This window comes from Belonocnema kinseyi, chromosome 4 (genome assembly GCF_010883055.1).
Source record: "Belonocnema kinseyi isolate 2016_QV_RU_SX_M_011 chromosome 4, B_treatae_v1, whole genome shotgun sequence".
NCBI classification, from domain to species: Eukaryota; Metazoa; Arthropoda; class Insecta; order Hymenoptera; family Cynipidae; genus Belonocnema; species Belonocnema kinseyi.
Window position 1 is genome coordinate 55745916 of NC_046660.1, and position 24049 is coordinate 55769964.

At 27.4% G+C, this 24049-nt stretch overlaps 1 protein-coding gene across 1 annotated transcript; it reads left to right on the forward strand.

Annotated features, from left to right (window-relative positions):
* Positions 1-250: 250 nt before the first annotated feature.
* On the forward strand, positions 251-23299 carry LOC117171633 (carbonic anhydrase-like). Its single transcript, XM_033359118.1, has 7 exons — positions 251-433; positions 13694-13882; positions 13969-14075; positions 16346-16395; positions 16472-16577; positions 22618-22845; positions 22938-23299. The coding sequence occupies exons 1-7, from the start codon at positions 364-366 to the stop codon at positions 23082-23084; spliced, it is 897 nt and encodes a 298-aa protein (XP_033215009.1). The 5' UTR covers positions 251-363; the 3' UTR covers positions 23085-23299.
* The last annotated feature ends 750 nt before the right edge of the window (positions 23300-24049 follow it).

Sequence of the window (24049 nt, forward strand, 5' to 3'; positions counted from 1 at the left end):
TGGAGCAGTAACCCCCCCCCCCTCTCCTTACAAACACACAAAAAAAATCCAGCATGTTCTAGTAATGTTATCCCTGAATTAAAAATGGGACGAATTATAAAAACGAGGACAAAAATAAATTCACAACACAATCATGTGCGTAGGAAACTTTGAAAAACAAGATAAGAGAGATATGAATCTCGGCCTATATATAGTTGCCTTTTCAAGAGCAAATTCTTGTTTCAAAACACTAGCATCCAACTCGTGGATTTAATCATTTATTCACAATATGACTGGATCTTTAAACGAATAAAAAAGAAGTAAAAGTTTAATATTAAATATAAAAAAAGTTGTAATATTGTTTTCTGTTTTTTATTTTCAAATATGCAGAATTTGAAAATGACTGAGCGACTTATGGCAGCGACTATTCTTCTGAATCTTATTCTAGGAGCGAGTAAGTGATATTTTTGAAACTCTTTTTAACACATTTCATCATTTTTGTCTGGAAAAACTAAAAATTTATATCAGATTTTCAGTTTGGATTTTTATTCCCTACAAAAAATATAAACACATTAGAGAGATGATTATATTTGGTTATACCATAAAAAATTGTTTAATATTTAAAAATAAGCTAAATAATAAAATTAATAATTTCGATAAACTCCTTTAACCAATTTTAGAGTAAAGGGGGTTTTGATAAATCTACGGTTGTTGCAAGGGTGTAAGGATCAGTGGAATAAGCGTTAGAAATTTAGATGACATATAGTAGTTTTCCTGTTGATAAATTTTAAAGATTTATTTATTTTTTTTCTTTATTTTTAAGAAAAATAATTTTTCTTCTCTTTCCCTCTCTCTCTCTCTTTTTTTCTCGAATGTCAACTAAATTAGTAGAACCCAACAAGAAAAATAAACTACTTTTAGTTAAAAAGTAGACTGTTATATTTTTAGTTTGGAATTTATTTAGTTTGTTTCCGAGAATTGACGCCGCGCCACAGTTTGGTACAACAGGTGGTGCGCTAAGTGCGCGGGAGTATGTGGCTGTCACTCAGGCGAGCACTCAGGTGTCAAATAACAAAAGAAAAGTGGGCTATAATTAGTTAGTCCCTACCCAACGTCAGCCACGAAATCGGCGCTGTAGTAGAGTTTCACTGTATTTGGTGGAACATTTTATCTTTTTTTTCAATGCAACCATTATTAAACTAAAAATTCATCTTTTGGGTTTAGAAATTTAGCTACTTGTTTAAAAGTTTCACTATTTTGTTAAAAATTACTTTTTGTAGTTGTGGATTCAGCCCTTTGGTATAAAATTTTACTATTTCACTTTTAGAAAATTAATCTTTTGGTTTCGAAAATGATCTCTTGGGTTGAAATCCATTGTTAAAATTAATTTTTTTCAGAATCATCATTTTAGTTGGAAATGTAAGCGCTTTGTTGAAAATTTACATTTTTAATTGGAAGTTGATTTTTTTAGATTGAAAATTGATCAATTTTGTTAAAAATTTGTTGTTTTTTTTTGTCAAAAATTAATGTTCTTGGTTGAAAAATCATACTTCTTTATTAAAATACAACTGTTTACTTGGTTGGTTTAACTGAATATTTGAAAATTTTGTAAAAAATAAAACCATTCGGTTAATAAACAATCTTTTTCTAATCCCTTTAAATATTTGATTGAAAATTTGAATTTTTGAAGAGAATTAACTTTTTTGATAAAAAATAATATTTTTTCTTGATAATTCAACTTTTTGGTAGATATTTCTTTCTTTCGCTTTAAAAGTCAATTTTTTTTCAATTAACTTATTTCGCTGGAAATTTCGGTCTTTTGATAGAATATTAATTTTCTTACTGGAAAGTTAATCTATTGACTTAAAAATTAAACTACATGGTGAAAATATTATATTTTGAATAAAAAATTTAACTACTTGATTAAAAGTTAGGTGGTTAAAAAGTTCATTGCATTTTTAGAAAATTAATTTTCTGCATTAGAAAATCATCCATTCTAAGATTCGTTTTTTTGTTCGAAAAATCCATCTTTTTGGTTGAAAATTTAACTGTTTGGTTAAAATTGATCTTTGTTTTAGTGGAGACTTCAGCTACTTGGTTTAAAGTTGAATTGCCTTTGTTAAAGATACATATTTTTTTAATAATCAAATCCTCGGTGGAAAATACAACTGTTCCAGTTTTATCAAATTAAACTACCGGCTTCAGAAGATTATTCATTTTACAAACATTCCTTTTTTACAAGTTATTTCTTCATACTGAATAAATTAAACTTGTTTATCCACCTATTATATTTTACCATACTTCCTTGATACAAAACTGGTTTGATCTCAAATAACCTATTTTTTTAATCTTTTGGTTAAAAATTTTACATTTATGCTGAAAATTAGTTGTTTTTTTTTTAATTTCACTAACAAATTGCCTTATTTCCTTTTTAGTTGGAAAATCATCTTTCAAATATTTGTAAATTCTAATACTTAGTTGAAAGTTAAAACAAAATTGGATACATTTTTTTTTTAATCACGTCCTTTATCGAAAATCAAACTATTTCAATTTTACAAAATCTATCTTTCGGGTGAAGAAATTTATTCATTTTTTAAGTTTCATCAGTTTAGATTAAACATTTTCAATCTTCTAAATAAAGTGCACCACCTGCACAAACATTCGTATTTACAAGTCATTGCTTCATACAGGAAAACTTAGACTTATTTACGTACCAAATTTATTTGACCATACTTTATTGGAACAAGACTGTTTTGGTGTTATCTCACTTGAATTAAATATTTAAAAATCTAAAAACCTGAAATTTAAAATTAGTAAATCTTTAGGCATGGGAACATTATACATTTAAAGAAGGATATTCTTATGTACGTAAACGTGTCATTCTTTAACATTACAATTTTTAAATAAAAATTAGTTGACTTTGGCTGAAGCTTGGGAAAATCTAGAATGAAATACTAAAATGTAAATTCAGTGATCAAGAATAAAACTGATTTTGAGTAATAAATTAATGCAGTGAAAAAATAACATTACAAAATTTTATATTTGTAATCCAGTAAAAAGCTAAAGGCGGGGGTCAAAATATTTTGTTATCATTTACGTAATTTTTGCAGTTTAGCAAAACCTTTTTCTTTAAGATTATTTTTGTAGTTATAAATTATATTTTTTTGTTGAAAATTCGCAAAATTTTTTGAAAAGATATTCTCTTTCTTTGCACATTTAACTGTTTCTTTTACAAATTTTTCTTATTTACGTTGGAAATTAAACTCTTTTTGTAGAACATTAACCATTTTTTTAGATTTATATTGTATTGCTGTCAAATCAAGTTAAATCTTTCTCGGATGAAAACTATTTTTCTGAAAATTTGTCTTTTAAATTTGAAAGTCCATCTTTTTAAAGTAGAAATATTGCACCTTTCTTGGATAAAATTAAACTTTTGTGTTGAAAATTCAACTATTTCCAAGATAACTTACTTTTTGTTTAAACTTCGTATTTTTGTGTTGATAAGTAAATTGAAATCCTTGTTGATGAAAATTAAACTCTTTTTCCAAGATTTTTCTTTTCGATTTAAAAATATACCTGTTTTAGTAGAATTTAAATTTTTTTAGGATTAAAAAATTAAACCTTTCGGTCTAAAATTTAACAATCTTCTCAAAAAGGATAAAAATGCAATATTCCGTTTGAAAATAAACTATTTTTTTTATATATTTGTACTTTTTGTTTGCAAATTCAACTATTTTTAAGAAAATTAAGTTTTTCTATAAAATTTATATATTGTAAATTGTATATTGTAAAAGTTCAACTTAAGCAAAAGTTGTCGTTTGTTATTAAAAATTCATCTGTTTTTGTTACAAGAAATTAATCTTTTAATTTTAAAAGACCACTTGAATCATTTTTGGATCAAAATTCAACAATTGAATTTTTTAAATAAAAAGTCATCTGTTGTGAATTCAATAATTTTAATAAAATCATCCTTTTTGGTAATTTTTTAAAATAGAATTTCAATTTTCAGCTTAAAAATATATTTTTTGTTAATAAATTCACATTTTGGTCATGAAGAGTTGATTAAAATCTTTTTCAACATGAAATTCATATATTTTGTTTTAATTTATATTTTTACATTAAAAAATCATCTGTTTTAGTCGAGAGAAAAATTATTGTTTTTAAGATTTCGTTGAATAACTTTGTTCAAAAATACTATCAAAAATTCAATTGTTTCCTAGAGGAGTTACTTCTTTTTTAAATTCGAACTTTTAAGTTTAAAAGTCAATCGAAATCTTTTTGGATAAAAATTCAACTCTTATTTTCAACATGTGTCTTTACTTTTTTTAAAAATAAAGATGTCCTCAAATAAAGCTTTTTGCTACTTTTTTCAGCGCCAAAGTACGAGATAAATTCCAAACCAAAAAAATTAGTTTTGAGAAAAATAGTTCAATTTTTGATTGACAAAAATTAATGTTTTTTTACAAATTTGTCTTTTTGATTAAAAAATGTATCTGCTTTAGTAAAATTTCTATTCTTTTTGGACAAAAAAAACAATTTTTTGTTAAAAATTTAACAATCATGCATCTTCTTTGGATGAAAATTTAACCATTTTTTAACGGTTATTATTTTTATTAATTATATTTTTAGAATAAATTTCATCTTTCTACCATAAAAATGCAATTGTTCTGTAGAAAATTCAAATCTTTTTTAAGTTTATCTTTTTGATTTTTAAATTCACCTATTTTAGCTGCAATAAAATCTTTCTTATACGCGAATTTTAAGGATTTGGTTGAAAATTTAGCAATTTTGCTGAAAAGTCATGCTTTTTGGTTAAGAATTATGCTGTTTTGTTAAAAATGTAATTTCTTAGCAGAAAATGTAATGTTAGTCTAAATTTAAGATTTTAATGTTGAAAAAAGAAATTAAATCTTTTCGGTATTAAAATTAAATTATTTGGCGAAAAACTTTTTTTTTTTTTTGTTAATTGAAAAATAAACTATTTGGCGATAAATTTCCTTTTTCTCTAATAAAGATGCAATAGTTTGGTTAAAAATTAAACTATTAGATTATATATTCATAATTTTTTGTTGTAAATTCGACTTTTTTGTTGAAAATTAAAGTATTTCGTAAAAAATTTAATATTGGTTTAAAATTTACACATTGACATTGAAAAATTAACTCAAATCTTTTCTAGATGAAAGTTCAACACAAGCAGGGGGTGCTTCCACTGTACTGTCCAATGCAAAAAATGTTTCACGAGAGTTTAAAAAAGGCCGTGCGGCGGCGCTAGTAGTAACTTTGTTCCACAAAACCATGCAGTACTATAGGAAAAATGCATAAAAATTATAAAATAAATATGAAAAACTATTTAAAATAATTTTCTCTTCATAGCATAGTTAGGCAGTAAATGAGAGTTGTGCACATATGTATTTTTTTAATATAGGACAAAGCGGCATAAATGACATTATTGAAATGAAAAAAAAAATTACATGGATATTTAGAACTCATGTAAAATAATTAAAACATAAATAACGAATACACAAATACCTGAACATAGTTGATTCATTATTAATTTATGGGCTATTGAAAAAATTATGAATGAGGCAAACTTCAAAATCTTCTAAACTATTTTGAAAAATTTTAAGAAATAGTCGTTATGTACAAAGGACCTTCTGTAATTTCCTATTAAAGTTCATTTTTCAAGATAAAAAACTATTCAAAATTTTCACACGAATATCAGAATATTTTTTCCAAATCTTATCAGACCTTCTAAACCTTCTAATTTCTTACGATTATTCAAAATTTTCCTGCATTTTTTATTTATTCTGTGAAATTAAAAAAATGGCTCTAAAATCTTTCCGATTCTTCTTTGACTATTTTCGAAATCTGCAAAAAACTTTTTAAACAATATCTTGAAATTAATTTTCCGAAATAAAAAGTTATTTTAATTTTTCTTAGCAACCTGAAGAAATATCTTATATTTTCGTGAAACTGTACAAAATTCTGAAAAAATCTTTACAACTTTTAATTATTTTTTAATCTTTCAAAATTTTCAAAAATCTCTTGAACTTACTCAATTTTTTTTTTGATGATGTAATATGGCAAAATGCAAAATTTGGTTTTAAATATGCTACACTTTTTAAAAATTTAAGAAAGTAATTCAAAATGTTTTGTGAGTTTTTGTTATTTTCTCTTGACATTTTTTACAAAACAATCATTTAATAATTGCCCATAAATTTTAAAAACTTTTTTACCCTCTGACAAAATTCTGCTTACCTAAAAAATTTGTAAATCTCAAAAAATTAAAAAAATGGTCACCAATTCTTCCATATTCTTTTAACACACATTTTAATATCATAAAAACTTACAATTATTCTCTTGAAATAAAACCGAAACCATTTCTCCTCAGATCTTTCATAATAATTAAAAAGCATCTAACTCTTTTATTCGGTGTCTTCGGGTATTTTCTGAGTTTACTTCTATAACCTGATTTTCACACCGCAGCGATAAACATAAGCATAATTAATGGAAATAATTCGATTAAAAAAAACACCATTTCATTCCAAACGCTAAAAAAATACCCTAATTTTATTTAAAAATTTTTTTTAAGAGGTGCTTGTTTTGTACTTGAAGTTGTCCATGTTAAATGCATAAGGAAAAATCACTTTTTTGAGTTTTTGAAATAATTTTTTTTGGGTTTAGGAAAATGTGAAGGGGAAGTACAGAGGCTTGTAGAAAATTATCCAACGAAAAATTTCATGTATGCGACAAACTACCCTTAAAACCAAAAATTTCAATTTTGTATGAAATCGACCTTTTGAGCATTGCGTTTTCGTCTTTTTTTATTTTAAATTAATTATATTTGTTCATTGGAATATTGATCAACATTACATACTTAATTTTTAATTATTTAAAAACATAGGATTTGTTTAAATAATTTGGTATGGCACCTGCATAATTACAGCACTTTTCGACGCCTACTAAACGTGGCTAAAGCTGTAGTTTATATTCACTATGGAGTAAAAAGTTCTTTTTAATCCCTAGTGAGTGAAAATTGACGTCAAAGGGTAATAGTGAAAATTATACTTGTACGAGTTCGGGTTGTAAAATAATCAGCACGGCCCACTGACTGTAAAAATTCTAAGGAAAGAGAGACGCCAAAATAAGCTGTTTTGTGTCCATTTTTTGGACTTCGCTAGCGCCCTGGGGAAAAATATAAAAATATATTACTGGTATCAAATTGCTTGTCATTGAAAACCAAAATGAGCATCAAATTCGTTTCTTTTTTATTTTTAAAAATTACCCCTATTTAGGAGTTGAGAAGAAACCCAAAACATTAAAAAATAGAAAACACCACTTATTATAAAATAATTTTTTCTTGATTGATAGGAATTTGATGTAGGTTAAAAATTTACCACAAAGATCTCCCACTGGGTGAAATCATCCCTAAAATTGTAAGAAAAATAAAAATAGTAAACCCAAAGCTAGCCTATTTTTGGACATCCCCATCGACCTGGGGAAAAAATATAAAAATATTTTACAGCTGTCACATTAGACGTCATTGAAAAGCAAAGCGACCATCACTTTTCGGTTTTAGAAAATTTCAAAACATTACCCCAATTTAAGGATTGAGAAGACCGAAAAAAAATTATAAAATAAAAAATACCACCATCTTTGATGCCCTTATTTTAATTTTTCCTAATGTTTTAGGGATGATTTCACCTCACGGGAGATCTTTGGGGTGAATTTTAATTCACATCAACCCCTTATCAACCAAGAACAAATGATTAAACTATTAGAGCGATTTTCTATCTTTTAAATTTTTAGGGTGTATCGAACCCCTAAATAGGATTAATGTTTTAAAATTAAAAAAAATGAATAAGGGGTTACTATTTTGGTTTTCAATGACAAGTAATTTGATACCTTTAGGATTTTTTTTCGCCAGATTGCTAGGTTGGTCCAAAAAATAGACTAACTTTGTAGACACTCTATTGGTTGCAGATATTAGAATTGTTTGGTAATTTATCGAAAATTATCATAGATAATTGATCAAACTACGGTAAATTGCCAAATATGTTCGGAAAATTTTAAATTTTCTTTTAAGTAATTAATTTGAAGTTACCATAAATTATCTGTAATAATACCACAATTTACCCAAAAATTTTGTAAATTTCCAGAAGTTTATAAAATTAAAAAAATTGAATTTCAGGTAATTTATCTTAAGTTACCAGAAATTATCTGTGGCATTACCAGACATTACCAAAAAATGTCATGAATTTTCGGAAATTTATAAAAATGTGTGAAATTGAATTTTGGGTGATTTATGGTAATTTACTATATTTATCGTAAAATTACTATAAATGACTGTAAATTTCCATAAATTTTTGGCAGTTTATAGAAATTTTTCTATTGAATTTTGTGCATATTACAGTAAGTTACCATAAATTACCCTTAAAATTACCATAAGTCATGCTTTCTTTATTCGAAATCTAATATAGCCTGAAATAATGTCTGTATTCCGAAAAATTTTTAACATCATCCAATGGTTAAAAAAATATCGTATACTCTTTTTTTAAAATTTTTTTTCCCTAAGAATGATTGATATTGTTCTAGAGGAATATTGATTAAAATAGGGTTAATTAATTTTCAATTATTTAAACAAATGGAATTTTTTTAATACGTTGAATTTAATAATTCGTTTTTTAATTTAACATTTGTACTGTTTCTTTAGTAGAATGTTTATCAACATTATTCAATTAACTTGTAATTGTTTAAATAAATTGTAGCTTATTTTCTTAAATAAGATAACTTTATTTTTAAATATTTTCTAATTGTGTAAGAATAATGTATTTTTTATTTTCCACAAACTTTAAGTTGTTTAAGCAATAATCTTTCCCGAAAATTTGTAAATCTAACTGAATTGTTATAACAATTAATTCTTAATTCCTAACAGGAACCTATATTTAAAAATGTTTTGAAGCGCATTCAGAAAATGTTTCTTTTAAGAAACATCTTCGAAACTTTCCAGTATACCTTTATGCTTATTTTTAATAATTATAAATAAAAAACACTTTTTTCACAAATAGTAGTTGTTTAAGCCATCAAGAATTAATCAGAATTTGTTTAAAAATATTTAATTAATAAATATTAATTATTTTTAATCAACAAAATTTAAACAAATCTTATTGGTTTCAAATAATTGAAAACTTACGAACCGATGTTAAATAATATTCTGATAGACCAATATTGATCATTTAAAAAAATGTTCGAAAAAAAATCAATTAAAAAACCCTTTTAGTTTAAATAATTAAAAAATACTTAAACAATGTTGATTAATATTCCACTAGAACAAATAGAATCATTTTTATTTTAAAAAACCGAGCATAAAGAGCCCAAAAGGTCCATTTCATAAAGACTTGACATTTATGGTTTGAGGGTAGTTTTCAACTCAAAAAAGGGTTTTTTCTTATGAATTTTACGTGGGAGGCTTAAAGTTAAAGCCGGCATTTGTTATAGTCAAAACTTAGAAAAAAAATTAGGGAACTAATTGTTTTTCGGATTTGGAGTGAAATGGGGGCTTTCGTTGCCCTCTCGCAAGAAACACAGAGTTCCCATGAATTTTGGAAACACCCGAAAGTACAAATTTCTTGAATCAAAGAAGAAACAAAAAAACTTGAAATTAAATTCTCTTACTCATAATTATTTGAAAAAGAAATTAATTTCTTCGGGTATTTACATTTTTTTAAATATTTCACAAACACTAGTATCATCAATTTTAAACTGTCGAAACAATTTTCTTGAGATGCTTAAGGAAGTATAAATACGTCGAATAAAAATTTCGACGAAAAAGTTCAACTTTAACCAAAAAGTTCAATTTCGAAGAGAAAAGTTTTAATGGAAAACAGTTAAAATTATCCAGAAAAGATGAATTTTTAACTAAAATCATGAATCAAAAAATAAAATCTGCCTGCTCCTCGCGACTGTTGGTTCTCGCGCTTCACGCTCGATTATATATTTATCTCACACTACGCCCTCGATCTTTCTGCATTAACTTTTTAAAAATAAAGGTGAAAGTATCGACAACAATAATTTGGTGATTGTGAATTCTCTTTTTTTAAAGCTCCTTCGGCTTTAACGAACACATTCTTATCACGCATGAAAAAATGTAACTTTTGGATTTTCCATTATTTTTTATGGTGTCAAAATTTAATTTTTGATTTATCAAGACAAAAATCTAATACTTTCACTGATGAGAATGTAAACAAGTTTTAACAAGCGATTTCCACAACAGACTATTTAGCTTAAAGACATTAATTAAAAATTAAACTATTTTACGGAATTTCAAATTTTTCGTAGAAAACTTTCTTTTCGTTAAAAAATCATATTTCAATGATTACACCAGCACACAAAAAAAGTGGTCTGTCCGACAGACTACACTAGCATATCTATATGTTTTTGGGCCACTGAATTCGAATCCGGTGTCCAAATAACCAAGTTGGCTCGTATTTTGCTGAAAAACGAAAAAATAGACGTAGAATCGACAAAAACAGCGATTTTTCAGGTATATTTTTGCAAGAAAATATATATTTTCTCGCCCGGTAAAATTAACCAATATATTTATATGTCGTTTGGGTCACTGAATTCGAATCTGACCCCCAAGTAACCAATTTGGCTCATGCTTTTTCAAAAATTGTAAAATAGACGTAAAATCTGCGAATACAGCGATTTTTCTTGTATACTTTTGCCATAAAAAAAGGTTTCATGTCCAGTGGTCTAAACCAGCATATCCTTAATTTTTTGGGGTCGCTTAATCCTAGTCCGGGGTCAAAATAACCCAGTTGGCTCATATTTGATCGAACAATGCAAAAATAGAGGTGAAGTCGACGAAAACAGCGGTTTTTCGTGCATATTTCTGCAAAAAAAAATATCTTCATCCCCAGTGGACTTACCAAGCATATCCTCACGGTTTTAATGTCACTGATTCTGAATACAGGGTTCAAATAACCCAGTTGTCTCATATTTAATCGAAAAACGCAAAAATAGATGCAAAGTCGACGGAAACAGCGATTTTTCGTGTACATTTTTGCAAAAAAAACAAACTATTTTCATGACAGATCCCGCTCGAACTTCACGTTAAAAAAATGACTGTAAAACAAACAAATGAAAGATCTCGCTCGAACTTCACGTTCGTAATGAGGACAGTGGTGACAATCTCTTTAAGCGTGCTTCTAATGTGACTTCAGCACAGTTTAAAAAACCATTATCAGTTTATTTTTTTTTGTGTTTTTAAATCACTTGTTTACTATACTATACATATATTATTACTATAAAGTCCCAAATCAAAATAGATCATGTCTTCTAAGCGCTGTTTCAATTCCAATTCATCCACGTTCACTATAGTGCATAATTGTGTGGGTGATTCAGATGCATTTTGCTACATATGTGGTAAATTTGAGGTTTTAGAAAATCGAAGAGTAATCAGCGATGATATAAAAAAAATATAAAACCTATTTTTGTATTGAAGTTCAAAACCAAAGTGAAAATTGAGTTCCTCACAAAATTTACAGTGGTTTTTATAAGGCATTCAATCTATTTAAAGGCAGGGGAAATAAGAAAACCCTTAAGATTAAAGAACCTCCGATATGGAGGAAACCTTTTCGAAAAGAGGAATGCTACTTTTGTATGACAAACCTGGCAGGAATCAATAGAAAAAAGAAAAGTGCCATAGAATATTCTGATGTACCTAGCGTCACTAAATCCGTTGAAAATAACGATGTTACAAAAAACTCAAAAAATTTGTCAATTGACAGACAGACGACTGAAGCACAAGAAAATAAAAGTCCTGATGAAGATTTCGATGTTAATCGTGATGAAAGCGACATTTCAGATTATGGTAATGACGAGGATGATGATAAAAGCAGCGATTTTAAAACAGAAGTGTAAATACCAGAGAATGAAAAGAATAAAGTTCCTAAGCTATTTACGTCTGAAGAATAGAATGATTTATCGCGAGATCTCGTCTACCTGAAGATGCTTCGAAGTATCTAGCTTCCATTTTGAAAAGAAGAACTTATTAGCTAAAGGAGTTAAATCCAGTTTCTACAGAAATAGGGAAAAAGAGTTTAAACAGTTTTTTACTTCTGAAGAAAATGATCATGGAAAATTAGTCCATTTGGAAAACGTTGACGGATTAATGGAAAGAATGAAACCTGGACTGTATAGACGGGAAAATTGGCGGCTATTCACTGACTCTTCTAAACGCAGTCTAAAAGCAGTGTTATTGTATGATACTAATGTTTACGCTCCAATTCCAATCGCACATTCTACGGAAATGTATGAGCATTACAGTAACTTAAAATTTGTCCTGGAAAAAATCAATTACTCAACTTATAAGTGGAAAATTTGCGGAGTTCTCAAAATTTTTGGAATCGTTTTAGGACAGGTATCAGGGTATACAAAAACACCTTGTTACTTGTGTTTATGGGACAGTCGTGATCGAGTTCGTCATTAAAAAAAAAGATACCCAAAAAGAACATCGTTTGAGCGAGGACAAAAAATATAATTGAAGATCCTCTAGTTGACCCAAAAGAAGTTTGGATTCTACCCCTCCATATAAAGCTGGGTCATATGAAACATTTTGTCAAAGAGCTTGACAAGGATGGCGATTGCTATGCGTATATGGAAGATCAATTTCCACAAAAAGAGGGGCTCTTCGATTGACCCCAGATAAGAAAAATGTTGCATGAGCCAGAATTCATTACAAAAATAACTGGCGCCTGAAAAAATGCCTGGTTTAGTTTTGAAAATGCAGTAAAAAACTTTTTAGGTAATAAGAAAAGTCCAGACTATCAAAATGTGGTTTTAGAATTGCTAACAAACTTTGGTAAACTAGGCTGCCTTATGAATTTGAGGATACATTTTCTTCATTCGCATATAAATAAGTTTCTAGACAACCTGGGAGACTTTAGTGAAGAGCAAGGCAAAAGTTTTCATCAGGATATAAAAGAGATTGAGAGGCGATATCAGGGATGTTGGTATATCAACATGATGGCTGACTATCGTTAGGGTTTAACACAAGGTCAAGCCAATCAAGGTACCAAATGAAAGCGAATCCCACTACGTAGGTTTTTTGAGGAAAAAAGGGTTCGATACAAGGGATATAAAGAAAAAGAAAAAATAAAAGAACCCTATAAGCGTGAGAGGCAAGGGGGCTCACGGTAATAAAGCACCCCAAAGGGAACAGAATTTGCTACGTCCATGTCGCTGTTTCTGGGTAACGCTAAAAGTGAATAAAACTTATTTACAAAAAATCCTACTATTGCCATTCAAGGAGACAAACGCAAATTAAAAACCCCAAAACGTGAGACGCAAAGGGAATCTGCAGTGAACGACAATCCCAGTCGAGGAAGGTAAACGTTTAAAAGTTTTTCGACGATCTTATGTATAATTTTTCGTTTCTCGATAAAACATGAGCCAACTGGATTACTTGAACCTCTATTCTTGCGATTTTCGAAAAAGTATGAGCTAAATTAGTTATTTGGGCCTCAGATTCGAATTCAGTGACCCAAAACACATATAAATATGTTGGTTAAGTCCACTGGGCTAGAAATTTTTTTTTTTTTTATTCAGCGACCCCAAAAACATATAGATATGCTAGTGTAGTCTGCCGGACAGACCACTTTTTTTGGGTGCTGGTGTTATTAAACGAATCTTTAAGATTTGTTTCTTGCAGGCACATACAGTTACAACGATGTTCAAAACTGGGGTGACACATTTTCAAAATGTAAAGGAAGAAACCAATCTCCCATAATTTTTAACGGGCGTATCGGGCCTGGTTCGCCGGATGATAAAAATAACATGAAATTTATGGACATTACAAAATTTCCAACAAGAATGACCATAAAGAATACTGGTCACACTGGTATTAGACATTTAATATTTTTAATTTATAAATTCAAGTTTGCATTGCTTTATATAATACATTATTTTAATTTCTCTATGATGCAGTGGTAATAAGACCTGAGTGGTCTGGAAAAGCTCCAGAATTAGCTGGTGGACCCCTCAATGGGACTTATGTATTTGAAAAAATTACTTTTCATTGGACCAAGGAACAGGTAATTGTTTTAAAATTTCAGAATACACTTTAATTCTACATTTATGATATTTCAGTAATTGTATTTGTAAAATTCTAATATGTACTTGAAGTACAGAAAAGTAATAGTCTTAAGGGATGTGTGTTACAAAATTTTCTTAACATTTCCGGCAAAAATGTTAATGATTTTTTATTTTGAAATATAAATTTTTCAGGAAAATTTGATAAAATCTCAAAAAACTTCCGGAAGTAATAGAGAAAATCTGGAAGATTTTGAAAAAGTTTCTTAAGCCTTCAAGATTTTTAAAAAATGTTCTTTTTGGTTTAAAATTTCATCTATTGTGGTAGAAAATTCCTCCGTTTTTTAGTAAAATTCCAACCGATTAGTGTGAAATAAAAATTACTTGCGACCAATTCAATTATTTTGTTTTAAAATATTTTTTTTTAAATAAATCAATTGTTTTTCACTGCAAATTTAAGTTTTTTCAATGGAGATATACAAGTATTACATTTCTCGTTGAGAATCAATCTTTTTTTGTTTAAATATCAAATACTTTTAAAAATTTGAACTAGCTTTTTAAAAATTAATTTTTCGAAAAACAAGTGAACTATCTTGTAAAAAATTTGTCTATTTCAGAAAATACTTTATACTTTTTGTTTATAAATACAATGGGCTGAAAAATATGTTTTTTGTTAAGATTGAAGTTTTTTTTGAAAATTCGTTGATTTTTGTAGAAATTTGACAGTTACTTTTTATTATTATTACACAATTAAGCGATTTCCCTTTCGGGCCAGGCGTAACTTACTCGGTGGGGCTTGATTGATATAAGAATTTTTTTTTTTGATTGAAATAATAACTATTAAATTTTTCATTGCAATTCGTCCTTTTCAGTAATAAATTTAAATATTTCGTTAATTATTAAATTTGCTGTTAAAATTATTATTTGATATATCTTAAATATTAAAATTTGTTTCGAATTTTTTCTACTTAAATGAAACGATAATAGCACAAAATATTCTCGAACATTTTTTTAACAAGAAGTGTATTTGGATATTATTTTCTATTTTTTGAGATAATTAATTAATTAACAAAATCGTAAAAAAATTATCGACTTTATAATTTAATGTAATATCTTGTAAAAAAACAAAGAATTAGGGATCTAAGTAATTAAAACGTTTCACTGTTACATTGAAAGTTTCATGAGTTTCAGAAAAGTTCAAAAGTTTGAAAATATATTTAATTCAATTTGAAACCCTTCAAACTGACAACATTTGAAGTGAAAATATTTTATTTTCCACAAGATTGAAGAATCTTCAAATAGATAGTTAAATTTCTAACTTTTCTACAAAAAAAAAATTAATTTCCAACAAAGTAGTTTTTTAATCCAATTTTTAATTTTTAACTTTTCAAGCAAATAAGAATAATTTCCATCAAAATTATTAAATTTATAACTAAATAGATTAATTTTGAACAGCAAAAATTAATCCTCAATCAAATCGATTAATTTTTAAATTGAAATGGTTAAATATTTAATCGAATAAATAATTTTAAAAAGCGATATTTTCAACTAAATGGTTACATTGCAACCTGAGAAGAACTTTCAACGTATATGATGAACTCTGGAAAAAAAGAACCTTTTAAACCTTACAATTTTATTATTTTATTTAAAATTTGACAACTGTTTCGGTTTAAAATATAAAATTTTTTATTAAAAAATACCTTCGTTTTATAGAAGATTCGTGCTTTTGGCTCGCAAATTAAACATACTGCATGCCAATTTGTTTTTCTTAATTAATTGCCAAATTTTTCTTGGTTGAACATTCACGTTGAACTTTTAATTAAAAAAATATTATAAAATTGTACGTAAACCATAAGTATTAACTATTTTGTTGAAAATTCGTTTTCTTGGGTTGAAAATTGAACTATTTTGTCAAAAGTTAATTTTTTATATTTAAAATTCGATTTTTTTGAACTGAATAAGACTATTTTATTTTGGGTAGGAAATTCAGCTTCTTTAATTTAAAAGTCACGCATTTTATAAGAAATTCGACTTTTATAGTTGAAGATTATTCTTCGTGGTTAAATTTTTTTTTTCAAAGATTCCACATTTCAGATAAAAGGGGCATTTATTTGATTCAAATTCTAGCCTGTTTATTGAAAAGCATCTATTTTGTTTTTTAAAAAGCGGGCTTTAGGGCAAATTGTACAGGAGGGGAGGTGTTAAAGTATAATAATGTTTTATTATAATAATAACAAACAAGATAATAAATAATTGCTATTTTAAACGCAAGGATAAAATGGGGTCTGAGCACATGAATTATGAGTTCACGAAGCCAGCATGGTAAGTAATATATCATTTATATTTTATAAATGATAGAATTAACGTTAAATTTAATGTAATCATTTTTGTTCTATAGGGCGGATATGGAGATGCACATGATTTTTTATAGAAAGGATTTAAATACATTTCACAAAGCTGAATCAGCAGATGAAGGCCTTACAATAATTTCGTTTATGCTTGTGGTAAGAATTTGAAATTAATTATTTGCGATTCTTTCTTCTAAAAAAGGGCTTACTAAAAACATTCGTTTTAAAAAATATTAATTCTCAATCAAAGAATAAATAAATAAAAAATATAAATGAAAAAATTACATTTCTCAAAGAGATGGAGTTTCTATTAAAACATGGATTATAAAAAATTGATATTATAACTCAAGGTTTTAAATCGAAATAAAATTTTAAGTTTTAATAAGTAGTTGCATTTTCAAATAAAAACTATTAGTTTTTTACCAAATAGCTAAATTTTTGACTAAGCAGATGAACATTTCAGAAAGAAGATTATTGTTCTACCAAGAAACCTGTGAAAAAAAGTTTCAACCCAAGAATATTATTTATTAATAAAATAGCTGATCATTCATCAAAAAGTTAAATTTGCATAAAAATAATTCAATTTGAACAAATAAGTCAAGTTTAAGCCGATTCGTTTAATTTTCTACCAAATTGCTGTGGTCAAAAACATATTTCTTTGAATTTTTATGAATAACGGCCGGAAATTTGTTCGAATTCTCAATATTATCTAAATCAGCGTGAAACTGAATATTTTTCTTCAACATTAGCCATAGTATTCGAACAAGATGTCACTTTTTGAATATCGCCACAATAGGTTTTGTTTTATAGGATCTCAAAAAAAAACAGAAATATAAAAATGAGTTCTGCATGATTTTAGCGCTAATTATAATTTTTTAAATAAAATTTTTAATGAAAATTGTTTTTGTGCATAAAATACCACTTCATATAAATAACTAGATATTTACATACATTTTTCAAACAATTTACTACTGTCTTTAGCATGTTTTTATACAATAAAGTTAAAAAGTCGCGGTTTTTTCAAAAATTTTCACTTTTTGTCCAATTTGCAATTAAAGAAAGGTTTTCTAAGGTTCACTTATATAAAAAAGACGATTGTTTAAACAATTAATCATTCTTGTTTTTAATATTCTCTCAGAATAATTCTACAAAATTGAAATTAAAAAAGTCAATTTTTTACAAATTTTCAATCCAAATTAGTTGAATAATTTATTAGAGTGATAAAAATTAATAGTTTAGACAATGTATTTCAACTGATAATATTACTAATTTTAATTCTGGCTTTTTGGATAATTTAAAATTTAGGTGAAGTAAAGCAGAACCTTGATTACCCGGCCTTCGATTATCCGAGGCTCCGCGTTATCCGAGGCAACGGGACTCATCCAAGCACTCCGCATTAACCGAGGTGTATGTTCGGATTATACGGAGAACCATTATTAAAACAGATAAAGCTACTGCGCCTAATTCTGAATGCGCGCAGTAGTTTGCAATTATTAATAAATTAATAAATTAATAAAGATAAATCCACATTCGTAAATTGTTTGCTTTTGTTTGCTAAATGTTCATATTTATTTTTCTATTTAAAATATATCAAAAATAATAAACTCTTTCGAATTTTGTAGCTCTTCTGTTTTATCCAAGTTTTCGTTTAACCGGGGTATTACCTACCCACATTACCTCGCATAATCGAGGTTCTACTGTAATAATTAATTCATCTTTTTCTTTCGTTTCGACCATCAATTAATGTATGAAAAAGTCTCCAGAAGGAAAGGTCTTTGAATCAAGTAAAAAACCTCGTATTTTGAAAAAATTGGCAAAGTTTTGGACATAATGTGCTTTTCAAGCCTGTTAAAATATAATTTATTTAATATACGAACACCTTAAATAAAAATAGAAACATAACATTTATTATAAAGAAAATAAAAAACAAAATATAAATAATCAGATCTTAGTTGATAATAAATTATGAAAATATAAAAAAAAAAAAATTTTTTAATGAGTTTGATTAAAACAAAACAGTCGCAAGTAACAAAAGCAGTCAATAAGGTTAAATAACAACAATGCGTGTGTAGTCAATAAATTATGATAATAAATAAGATCTTAAACTATAATAAATTATCAAAGAGCAAAAAAGAGAAAATCTTTCAATGAAATAGATTGAAACAATGAAAAGTTGAGATTAACAAATGAAGTCAGTAAGGCTGAGTAAAACAAAAGAACAGTGACGAGCAAATACATTTATAATATATATATATATATACAGAAGAATATGGAAAAAGATTATTTTTGAAACATCATTTAATTCGTTTTCATGAAGGATTGAAAGATAAAATAAAATGTAAGATGAAAGGTTAAAATAAAGTTATTAACAATACCAAGTGTAGTAAATAAATCGGAAGAGTGATAAAGCAAATAAATAGTGTATGAACAAAATTTACCTTACAACAACAGTTGAGAAATGAGTAAAGGAGACACTTGAAATTCCGTATTGGTATTAAAAATAAATATGGATTTAGTCTTATGATTGTGAAAATTGAAAATGTGAGAAGTCTAAAGAAAATCAGCAAATTTAATCAATGTGTATTTGTTAAGATACACAATGATAGTTAAAAAACAATATTTTGGATTTTCATGTTAGCTAAAGTTCACATCAAAACACCTGTGTGAAAGAGAAAATATAGAGAAAGTTAGGAAACAACAAAAATAATATAAAAACTGATGATTCTTTATTAGGTTATGTTAAAAAATTTTAATCATGACTTTAAGCACAAAGAATACCTTACCAACACATTTTTCAATTATTAGATATCTTCATTAAACTGTAAAGTCCCACATTTGTTATCAAATGCGAAAGAGAAACAAATTTTTATTGAAAAAACATTGTAAAAACGAAAAACTCCAAAAAACAGCGGAAAACGTCATCCTTGGATGCCATGATACGACACGTGTTCATAAAGTCATCATTAGTAGGGAATGCTACAAGTGTTCATGAAGACATCAAAATGAAACTCTTTATTTGAAAAAGGGCAAAAGATGAAAGCAGATGTGTTAAAGTATGTAGATTGAGAATAAAAAGCAAAAATAAGTTATAAGAAGAAAAAATTAAATGTTGCATAGAGAACTGTAAAAGTTAGGAAGTTTGAAATTTTCAAATCTAAGATTAACAGAGTTTTTTCCTTTTTAATCAAATAAGATTCTATAGTTAAACGCTTATTAGGATTTTTCTTAATAGCCAAAATTTTTGGATATTCAAAATCAAAATCATGCCCAGTTTCATTTCGGTGTCTCTCAAGCGCAGTGATATTATCTAGATTATAATTTCGGCGATTATGCTCTCTAATTCTATAGTGTAGAGGTTTGCTTGTGTGTCCAACATAACAACAATCGCAATTTGAGCACTAAAATTTGTAAACATCTCTTTTTCGAAAAATGTATAATTTGTCTTTAGGAGACGATAAAAGATTTGAGTTGGATTTTATTGGTCTAAAAATTACTTTTATGTTATTCTGTCTTAGAATAGTTGCAGCTTTTACTTTATTCAAATGACTTTTCCTTCCGGAAACCTTTTCATACAATAATTAATTCAATTCATAAAAAATTGATGTTCAAACAATTTATTATCATTTTCAATAATACACTTTCTTGCTTAATCGTAGAATATTGCGACTTTTTCTAAAATTTAATTTATTTTTTTATTGAATATTGAATTGTTTAAACAATTCAATATTCTTTATAACTATGTTCAGTCAGACAAGTTCTAGAAATGTGCGGGTTTATCTAGAATCTCGAACTTTGCTTTGACTTTTAAGTTATGAATAAATAATAAGTAAACCTTAACAAGAATTATATTTTAAATAGTATTGTTGTTTTCATTCAACTATTTTTTCTCTTTTCCCAATTCTTAAAAAGATAATTTAAACAAAAAAACTATCTTACACAATAGACAAAAAGAAATAATAATAATATAAAATTGAAAATATTTAAATATCTTCCCTTCACTAAGACCCCCCCCCCCCCCCCCCCCCCCCCCCCGCCTGGTATCAAAATGTTTGCAATTCCAAATTTTTCATTTAAGCTTTGCTATAAACTTCCAGTTATAATTAAAAACAAAACTTTTGCAAGTCATTTAAAGACCTAATCCTTCCACCGACTCTTGATTATTCCATTCTTTATTTTTGCCTCTTGTGTAATATAGCTTTATTGAAAAAATTAATTTTTTTTATTGAGAAAAGGGCGAAAATAATTTACTTAAAACAAGAATACTACTTCAAATATATTAATATATTAGTGAAAATTTCAATAATAATAATAATAATCAATTCCTTAAAACAATAATTTTCTTGACTCCAATTCATTATTTAACTCATCTTATTTGAAAATTGGACAAAAAGTTAATTTAAAAAAACTGCGATTTCCTCGAGATCTTCTGAGAGAATATCATTAACATAATAATAGTAACTTGTTTAAACAATTAATCTCATTTACATGGTTGAAATATTACCTCCCTCCAATTGAATATTTGACAAAAAGTGAAAAATTTTTGAAAAAAAACCCCGACTTCCTAAGTCTGTTCAATGAGAATAATGTTAAAAATAATAATAAATCGATTACAAAATTAATTTAAACATCTTATTAACAGTATAAGATGATATTTTTCGTAGCAAAACCACTTTTAGTTTTTTTTTAAACGCAACAATATCATAATAATTGGCGCTCAATTCTCGCAAAACCCAATTTTTCACTAATGGAGTTTCTTTGGGACCCCATCAAATAAGCTTACGTGGGTGATATTTAAAAAAACATTTTTTATTTGCATTCTTTTGCTAATTGTGAAAAGATATGTTGGTTCTCAACTCTTTTAAGTTAGTATTGAAGATCCTAAATAAAATTAACAAAAACGTCTTTTTTTGTTGCCAGAAATTGAATACTTGGATTGCTAATTTAAGAAAAAAAAGAAGCAAAAAAAACGAATTTTTAATAAAATAGTAACGTTTTCAACCCAAGAGATGAAATTTCTACTAAAATGATGAGTCTTTAATAAATTGATTTTTAATGAAAGAGTTCATCCTAAAAGATGATTTTTTAACCCAAAAGACTAATTTTATAAAAATAGAATAGTTCCATTTTCCACAAGGAGATGAATAAATAAACAAATAAAAAGGGTTTCTAATAAAGTAGTTTAACTTTTAACCAAAACTTTAAAAAAATAGTTGGATTTCAAACAAAATAATAACATTTTTTACCAAATGTTAACATTTTTGAACAAAGGAGAAATACCGAACTCAAAATATAATAGCTACTACTACTAATACCGGATGTGCCATTTTAATAGACGCACGTAAATATCTGTTGGTAAGCCAGATACGAAAAAATTGTCTGGAACTTGATATTAATTTTCAATGTCATTTGAAGTTCAAAGTCAGTTTTTAAAATTAGAACCCCTATTTTTGACACCGGATGCAAGAACTGCAGAAAATTTCGCGTTTGAAAAGATAGACTCTAATTTTTCAGAGTGACCTTCTGAAGGTCAAGGTTAAAGTTTGAAAAATCGTCAAGAAACGCTGTGCTTTAAAGATTGGAGCATTTGTGGACAAAAAAATGTTTGGGTACCCTTGGGATTCAACGACCTTGACTATTTTGACCTGGAGGTCAACTTTAAAGGTCTTTCGAAATTCAAAGTAATTTTTGTAAATGAAACCCTTACTTTTATTTTTAATCTTAGTTTTAGATTAAGTTCTTTTCCGTTTGCCCTGAAATGCCTACCTAAACATTTGTTTCTGCATAAATCCTCAAAATTGTTAAGAAAACTTCTAGACGATTTTTCAACGATTGAACTTGACCTTCTCAAGGTCAGTCTGGCAAAAAGGCTATCTTTTCGGAGATAAAATTTTCCGCCCTTTCTGAATCCGATGTCCAAATAGGGTTTCTAATTTAGAAAAATAGTTTGCCCTTTAAATGACCTTCAAAATTTTCCCTCAGGTTACAGTTATAATTTCAGTTCGCGTTTCTTACAGAAATTCCCTGCCTTAAGCTAATTTTGTTGTCGAAATTAATGACTTTTTCTGCTCAACTAATTTCCTCACTTGCGCCCACCCTGAGAATACATATTTCTTGAAGAATTAAAGAAAGAAAGAAATAAAATAAACAAACTTCTTATGAAGAATTTTATTCTAATCAACCATCTTTGAAATTTCAGACTGGAAATAAATATGAAGGAACTATGCTTAAAGAACTGGAAGAAAGTTTAGATAAGGTGCAATCCATAAACTCCACATCAGAGATACGGTCGTTCGCCTCATCAAGTTTATTCACGCTTCCACCAAACCCTTTTATATTTTACAAAGGTTCATTGGATTACCCGCCGTGCTCGGAATCCGTGGCTTGGTTATTGTGTCAAGTTCATATCCCTATTTCCAAAGCCCTGGTAAGAAACTATATTTCTTGAATAATTATAAGAAAAAGTTTTATACTCATATTTTATTTATTACTACTATTTTGTATTCAAATTTTTTTCAGCTAACTTCATTCAGGAACATAAAGTTTTCAAATGGAGATGTGTCGAATGTTAGACCCTTGCAGGCGCAAGAGGATCGTCAAGCTAAGTTTGAGTACATTAATTATGATTTTTCAGCAATTATGAAAGATGTTAAGCTTTTCCAGTAATTTTTGGTAAATGTCTGCGCTCGGGAAAGGTTTTCTGCAGTTTTCCTTTCCCTTGGCAAAAATTTCAAGCAAATGCGAGTGCTACTAATAAATATCCGTCTGCAGGCGATAGGAAGTTCATAATAAGGTTATGGGCTTCCGGTTTAAATGCAACTATATAAATAGTATATTAATGTGCGTAATAAAAGAAAATAAAGTTTTTTTTTCATCCATAATTATTTGCGTTATTTCAAATATTCACCGCAGTTGTGTGTACTTTTTAACCAAGGAGATGAAATTTGCACTAAAACGATGAATTTTCTACGAAAAGATAAATTCACTGCAAGAATACATTAAATATCAACAAAAAGAGATGCATTGTTGATAAAAATGGAACAGTTAAACTTTTTGATACAAAACTTTAGTTTTAAGTGAATGTGAAACGAATGAAAAAATTATATTTAAATTTTTAACCAAAGATATCAATTCTTAATGGAAAAGAATTAATTTTTTTAAAGTTCAATTTTTAACCAAGTATTTGCATTTTTCACAAAATAATTAAATTTCTAACAAAATTTCAGAACTTTTAAGCAAAATTAACAAATTCCACTCCAAAAATATAATGGCAGACTTTTCAATAAAAAAATTACGTTTAAACCAAGAATAGTTCGATTTTTTTATAAAACTCAAATAATTTAGTCCAAATTTAAGAGAAAAAAGCCAAGAAAAAGGGAAAGCTTTTTGAAAACTGAGAAAAAAACAAGATTTATTTTTAAAAAAGGGAAAGAGATTATGGATGACCCCCCGCATTGGAGAACTATTCTGGCTGTCTGATATCAGATCTGGAACTGCTCAGCAATACATAGCATCAGAATTCCTAAGCTTCAATCAGCCAAAGTTTTTTAAAACATTTTTGAAAAATTTTAAGGATGTCAAAAATTGTACAAAAGAAAAAAAGGATGTTTGCTGACTGCTAAAACGTTAGT

Excerpts from the sequence above, each read along its gene's own strand:
- LOC117171633 (XM_033359118.1), top strand. The coding sequence starts at position 364 with ATGCAGAATTTGAAAATGACTGAGCGACTTATGGCAGCGACTATTCTT. Across the intron at positions 434-13,693 it reads GAATCTTATTCTAGGAGCGA|GCACATACAGTTACAACGAT; the intron begins GTAAGTGATATT and ends TGTTTCTTGCAG. Across the intron at positions 16,396-16,471 it reads GAGTTCACGAAGCCAGCATG|GGCGGATATGGAGATGCACA; the intron begins GTAAGTAATATA and ends TTTGTTCTATAG.